This window comes from Diabrotica virgifera, chromosome 1 (assembly GCF_917563875.1).
Source record: "Diabrotica virgifera virgifera chromosome 1, PGI_DIABVI_V3a".
Taxonomy (NCBI): domain Eukaryota; kingdom Metazoa; phylum Arthropoda; class Insecta; order Coleoptera; family Chrysomelidae; genus Diabrotica; species Diabrotica virgifera.
In genome coordinates this window covers 71,304,398-71,311,750 of record NC_065443.1, presented here as the reverse complement: position 1 = coordinate 71,311,750, position 7,353 = coordinate 71,304,398, and the positions used below count along the sequence as shown (strand labels likewise).

General features: G+C 37.0%; 1 protein-coding gene across 1 annotated transcript; it reads right to left on the bottom strand.

Moving 5' to 3' along the window:
- Positions 1-2,059: 2,059 nt before the first annotated feature.
- Positions 2,060-6,700, bottom strand: LOC126890952 (uncharacterized). Its single transcript, XM_050660130.1, has 4 exons — positions 6,322-6,700; positions 5,049-5,680; positions 3,115-4,995; positions 2,060-3,061 (listed from the first exon to the last, which is right to left on the bottom strand). The coding sequence occupies exons 1-4, from the start codon at positions 6,698-6,700 to the stop codon at positions 2,060-2,062; spliced, it is 3,894 nt and encodes a 1,297-aa protein (XP_050516087.1).
- Between the last annotated feature and the right edge of the window lie 653 nt (positions 6,701-7,353).

The window sequence follows — 7,353 nt, the reverse complement described above, 5'->3', positions numbered from 1 at the left end:
TCAAAAATTTCCTATTAATAGTTTAAGCGTATATCTGTACACTGGCAAAACGACCAAATGGAAATATTTTTCACAAGCGTATTTTGGCTAAATCTTTTATTTTTATTGAAGTCAGTGACTAAGAATGAGATGAAAAAGTGCAGTGACATACCGTACTCCTGGCTTTGCGTACCTTAGACGAACCGATCTCCCTAGTCGATATTCCCATTTTCTTGTGCTGGCGTAACTGTACAGGATAGATAATCTGATAGTAATGGGAGCCGATATTTCGAACCATTTCCTGATTCTGGGTGTACTCCCGAAGAAGTCTTTCCACCTCTCCTGTAACAAAAATGAAGAAACTTTAATATTTTTACGTGACAAATCAATTGAGTTTAAAGTGCTCTTTTACTATATAGTTAATTAAATTTGACTCTCTTATTAATATTTGACGACTTTTAATCGAAAAAGATTAAGCTAAAAGTATATAATAATATATTGATCTTAAAAGCACTGAATTATACGTATCATGAAGAAAAGTTAAACACACCTAGAGACATAATAAACTAGGGACATAATAGAAAATGGGACAGTATTGGAACATAAATATACAGTTAAACAGATAAAACAACAAAAATTTGTATTGGATTAATATACATTATCATTTTACATAACACCCCCATAGACACAATTCAAAGAAATTCAAACATAAAATATGATACAAAATAAAAAAAACATTTAAACATTTAAAAACGTTTAAGAAGAATGATATTGTCACATCTCAAAGTTATCACTTACATATACATTATGTCCCTGTAAGTGGTATCCATATGGAAAACTTTTTTAATACTAATTTTACGAAAAAAATTATTCTTCATAAAAAGCTCTGAATGGTCCAAAACTTAGGATTCAACCAACAAATATCAAATTTTATGAATATTATAAGAGGTGTGTCAAAAAGTTTGAATTTCACTCAAGAGTAAAATAGCTTTATTTTTCACAATATTGAAAATTGCTATTATGAAAAGTTGTTTGGAATTAAAAACTATATTCTAGTATGCAATTACATCCTTCTAATTGAATTTTTTTTTGAAAAATTATGGATAACTAATATTTTCAATTATTTCAATTCTGATAACTCTTTTATTATTAATTTTAGAATAAAAAGTGATTCTTAATAAAAAGTTCTGCATGGTCTTAAACCTAAAATATAACCATCTTATGTAAAATTTTATCAATTTTATACGAGGTATGTCAAAAAATATGAATTTCGCTCAAGAGTAAAATACCTTTATTTTTCACAATATCGAAAATTGTTATTATGAAAAGTTATTTAAAATTAAAAACTATGTTTCAGTATGTACTTACATTCTTCTAATTGAAAATATTCTGAACTATTAAGATACTTTACTTTTGATCTAAATTTATCTACTTTGACATACCTCGTATAAAACTGATAAAATTTGATATAAGATCGTTGTATTTTAGATTTTAGACAATGCACAACTTTTTATTAAGAATAACTTTTTTTCGTAAAATTAATAATAAAAGAGTTATCATAATCACAAGATTAAACGAACTTACCTAAGTGAAGTTTGATCTTGATTATAGGAAGGTCTCGTCGAAGTAAATAAATGTCGTAGTACCTATGCGTAGCCCGGATTCACCACTAAATTCAAAGCAATTCAATTCCCCACTCTCCCGCGTCTATACTCACCTCCTTCGTCCTAGCATTCATTAGTCATTTTAAAAGCTCCTGTCTCTTGTTGCAAATCCAAAGGGGGATAGCTAAATTTGGGTAGGGATGGGTTTTATTTACTTCGACGAGACCTTCCTATAATCAAGATCAAACTTCACTTAGGTAAGTTCGTTTAATCTTGTGATTATAGACGGTCTCGTCTCGTAAATAAATGTCGTAGATCTTTAAAGAAATTTTGCAACAACGTCACTCAAACATTTATTATCCTGGTAGCAAAGGAAACAACATTGGAAACAAATGTATAGTACACAAAAAAAAAGGCGACTAAACTTAAATACCCTACAAATAAGAAGAAAATATGAAAATAATTATCCCTGACCATTAATCCGATGAAAGGACAGCTCTAGCAAATGAGCTCTCAGGCGCTAACGGTCTATTATAAAACGTAGCGAACGTTCTTGAGCGTTCCGACCAACCAGCAGCTAGTCTTATGGTATCGAAACTAATTCCCTTTCTAGCCGCTGCTGAGGTAGCCGCATGCCGGGTACTATGAGCAGAAAAGGTGTTAGTATCTATTCCACTAGATCTTAAGATATTTTTTAACCAACGCCCTATGGTCTGTCTTGTGGCCCTATGGTGAGGTTTCTTAAAAGTTATGAATAAGTACTGGCAAGAACCTCTTAATTCTCGGGTTCTTTCCAAGTAAGCAACTAGCGTTCTAGCTACACAAATATTTGTATCATTGTCAAAAAATGGAATAATTAAAAAAGGCTGGGACTTATTATAACCGGAAGTCTTTAAGCGACTAGGGACCTTAATACAAATTTGTTTGTCCAAAACCTGAATATTCAAAATCTCAATATTATGTAAAGTCTGAATGCGCTGTCCCGTAGCCAACGCCAATAATATGCAACATTTTAGCGAAAGTAACTCCAATGATATTGAGCTGGTCTCTAAGCTACGGACAAAATCCAAAACCTGCGCAGGATCCCAAGAGAACTCATACTTGGGACGCGTAGGTCTAAGACCAAAAACACCCTTACAAAATCGTTTTAAGCGAAAATCCTGGGCCAATTCTGGGCCAGAAATTTGTGCGATAGCCGATCTATAGGTGTTTAAAAGGCTATAAGAGGCCCCCTTATTAAAAAGCTCGGCTAAAAATATTAAGACGTTCGCGACCTCCACAGTATAAGGATCCAGTTTCTTTGCCTGACAGAACTCCCACCAAGCCTTTAAACCAGACGCATACTGATTAATGGTTGCAGTTGTAACGGAGGCGACACATATATCCAAAGACTGAGCTGGTACTTTTTTCAACCTGAGCGCTTCCAGGACAACCTCCCGACCACCAGGGAAAGGTCTTTGGATAGCGGGTGAGGAGTTCTGTTAAAAGAAATTAAGTCGTTAGATGGCTCGAAAATTAGAGGTGTTCCAACCAATAGAGATAAAAACAGGGGATACCATGGCTGAGAGGGCCAGAAGGGTGCCACAACAATACCCTCCGCTTGATCACAAACAATTTTTTGCAAAACTTTAAGTACTAAAGAAAAGGGCGGAAAAGCATAAAATTCCAGGCCTTGCCAACATATGGTGAAGGCATCAACGGAGCATGCCTCTGGATCCCTCAACCAAGATACAAATCTTTTGCATTTTTTATTCAATCGACTAGCAAAAAGGTCAATGGTTGGAACACCAAAAGTTTCTACAATTTTATGAAAAGCATAATTAGACAAGCTCCACTCCGTTTCTATTTTAAGTTGTCGAGAGGCTATATCCGCTTCCACATTATCCACTGATGGAATGTACGCAGCACGAATATAAATGTTTTTCTGCTCGCACCACTGCCAAATTTCTCTGGCAAGAGCATTAAGGTTAGGATGTTGAATACTACCCATCCGATTAACATAGGCCATTGCCGTAGTGTTATCAACTCTGCACAATATATGGCAATCTTTTAAATGTCCCGCGTAACATTTTAAACCAAAAAATAATGCCAGCAATTCCAAGTAATTAATGTGGAAGTGAGCCTCAGCCTCCGACCAAAACCCATAGCTGCACCTGGAGTCTTTTTGATATATACCCCATCCTGTCAAGGATGCATCCGAAAAAATTTCAAGACAAAACGAATCAACTCGAATGGAGTTTGTCGCCAGAGGTAAGTGGTCAGTCCACCATCTTAAGTCAATAAGAATAGATTCGGGCAAGGTCATAATGGCGTTATAATTACCTCCTGATTTTCTAAGAGCTAAAAATTTTGCACGTTCTAAGATTTTAGTGTAAAGAAAACCATATTTAATGCCCGGACAAACAGCAACGAGTTTGCCGATCAACTGAGATAATTCCCGTATTTTACAAGATTTTTTCTTAGTAATCTTCAAAACACAGTCCATTAAATATTTGCGTTTCCTATCTGTAGGGCCCAACAACATAGAGAGAGAATTATATGTAAATCCCAAGTATGTGCAGCGCTGAGATGGTATTAAACAACATTTTTTATAATTAATCACAAATCCCAGAAATTCTAATAGCCCAACGGTTGTCTGAACATTTTCTAAACACTCATCAAATGAGTTACCCAGCAGCCAGATATCGTCTAAATAAATCACCGAAGTATAGCCTCTCTCTCGCAAGAATGATACAACAGGCCTCATTATTTTTGTAAATACAAAAGGAGCGGAGCTTAAACCGAAAGGCAAGGAATTATATTGGTATAAAGAGCCCTCAAAAAAGAACCTTAAATATTTCCTATGACCTTCTCTTATCGGGACAAGCAGGTATGCATCCTTAAGGTCCACCGTGGCCATGTAGCAATTGGGTATAATTAAACTAGAGACAGTTTTCCTGTCCTCAATTTTGAAGTGTTTAGTTTTCACAAACCTATTAAAATTTTTCAAGTTTAAAACAAGCCTATATGACCCATCGGTCTTTGGCACTAGAAAAATGTTTGACACAAATTGATTCTCACATGGAGATGCAGAACTAATTGCACCAGATAACAAAAGGTCATTTACAGAGTGTTTTATTACAAGCCTCTCCAAGGGAGACCATTTATGTTCAGCGCATACATAGGTTTGATTAGGCATACTTATAAGGGGAATGGAATAACCTTCCAGCCAAGATAAAACAACGTTATCCTTGGTAATATCTTTCCACCTATTTATAAAAAATTTTAAGCGACCTGCATATTTACTTGCCTCTAGTGACGCCTGTCCTTTCTCATCTGCCACTGATCTGGTTTTTTCCGGAACTGGGTCCTTGGTCGCGGAGCTTGTCGAGGCTGCGGCGGTCCACTCCTGTAAGCTCCCCGATTTGACAACCTGAGTGGACGCGCAGAGTTTAAAGACTGATTCTTGATAAGCGGTTTTCTAACCCCCTTCTTGGATCTTAGCTGCTGGCTGGAAATGTCAATGGTCTTCTTGGCCTTAATTGCCTCCTCCAAATTACCACCAAAAAGCCATTCATCGGGAGGGGATTCTGAAAGCGTGTCCCTTAAATCCTTGTTGATGTTTAACAACACCAGATCTCTACGAGATATAGTCTCCTGGTAATGAACGTCCGCCAGAATGCGACCTGCATCACTAAGCGCTTGAATATTCTCCTTATCTCTTTCCTCGCCTTTTTCATAAAGGCTAGATAAGACCTTGCCAATAGCTGCAATTCCGGCACCCACCTGGCTCTGTAAACTGGAAAGACGAGCATCCCTTCTCTCATTCGAGTCTGTTAATGCTCCTTTAACATGAAGGTTAAGGTTAGGAGGCAAAACATTTTTACAGTTTTCTGGTGGAGCGTACTTAGCTATAACCTCCTTCCTTTTGTCCAAGTCCAAACCCTTCCTTAATATAACATTCCAGCGGCTGGCAATATCATTATGTAATGATGGCGCAAAAAGAATCGGAGTTTCACACTCATCGCCCAAAAGAGCCTGCAGCTGTTTGTTTGGGGGCTCTTGGAGATCCATACCACCAACTGGATGCAAATCGTTTTCTGAGATCATATGTACATCTGCAAAAGGAAGCAGTTGATAGCCATTTTCATATTTAAACCACAAGAGAATGCCCGAATATATAATGCTCTCGATATAATTTAAAATAATACAGCTTAGCAGCCTTACTGAATTTGTTCACTAAGGTAATAATATTGCAAATAAAATAAAAAGCAACCCTTGCCAGACTGCCATAAAACACAGTGTTTATACTACCCTAGCGCTAAAGGTCAAGAAAGCATAAATATGCAAAGCGCAGGTGATACGAAGCCACTGCCCAAAATCACCACCCCCTTCTAGGGCAAAATATTTTGCAATATAATCTCTGTAGTGATAAGAGCTCACTGTCTGTATCACGGCCCCCTCACTAGGGCGAAATATTGCAAAAATGAACCCTGTAGTGATACGAACCCACTGACTGTATCACGGCCTCATCACTAGGGCAAAAAGAAAGCAAAATAAACTCTGTAGTGATAAGAACTCACTGTCTTTATCACGGCCCCATCACTAGGGCATAATATTATAATATATCTTGTATACTGGTACGAATCACCCTGCATATTACTGCTTTACATCTAACTCCTACCTACCTTCCTAATTATTAGCGCGAGAGCATTATACAATATGTCAATAACTAAAACCGTTATAAAGTTCAACTTACCGTCAACGACCTCCACCAGATGTTTATTTACATTCGGTTGCGCCAAGTCCCCTCTCTCCCTTGACGGCGATCTACTAGAGTTAGAGGACGATGATGTCGGCAGCACCCGGCGACGATGACGTGAGCCCTTCCGTCTCACTCTTTCACGATCATCTCGGTGGTAGGTTCTGGCGCCAGAACCACCACTGCTATCAGACGAATTCAAACGGCGAGAAAACGAGCGATTTCGCCATGTTTTCGATCTATGTCTGGAACGACTACGATGCGGCGAACGCCTTTCGTTTTCAATTTGTTTTAATCTTATATCAAATGATTTTACCGACCTTAGAATCTCCGATAATACATCCTGGTCGGTGGAAGAGTGTCTTCGTAACGACATAATGGGGAAAATAACACGGTAAACACACAAAAAACCGAAATGCCGATAAACGGGAGTACTAAAGTCGATGTGAACACGCCGGCACTAAGCAATAGACTAATGAATGCTAGGACGAAGGAGGTGAGTATAGACGCGGGAGAGTGGGGAATTGAATTGCTTTGAATTTAGTGGTGAATCCGGGCTACGCATAGGTACTACGACATTTATTTACGAGACGAGACCGTCTATAATTGAAATTAATGTTATGTTGTCCATAATTTCTCAATTTTTTTTATTACAAGGACGTAATTGCATATTAGATTATAGTTTTTAATTCCAAACAACTTTTCATAATAGCAATTTTCAATATTGTGAAAAATAAAGCTACTTTACTCTTGAGTGAAATACAAACTTTTTGACATATCTCGTATAATATTCATAAAATTTAATATATGATGATTGTATCTTCGGTTTTGGACCATGTAGAGCTTTCTATGAAGAATATTTTATTTCGTAAAATTAAAAATAAAAAGGTTTTCCATATGGATACAACTTACAGGGATATACTGTATAAACTCGATAGTGTTCCCCACAGAGTCTTAATAAAACTGACATATTTTTTATCGTTTCACATATTATAAAGTTAATTCATGCTGGACAGGCTGGACAAATGA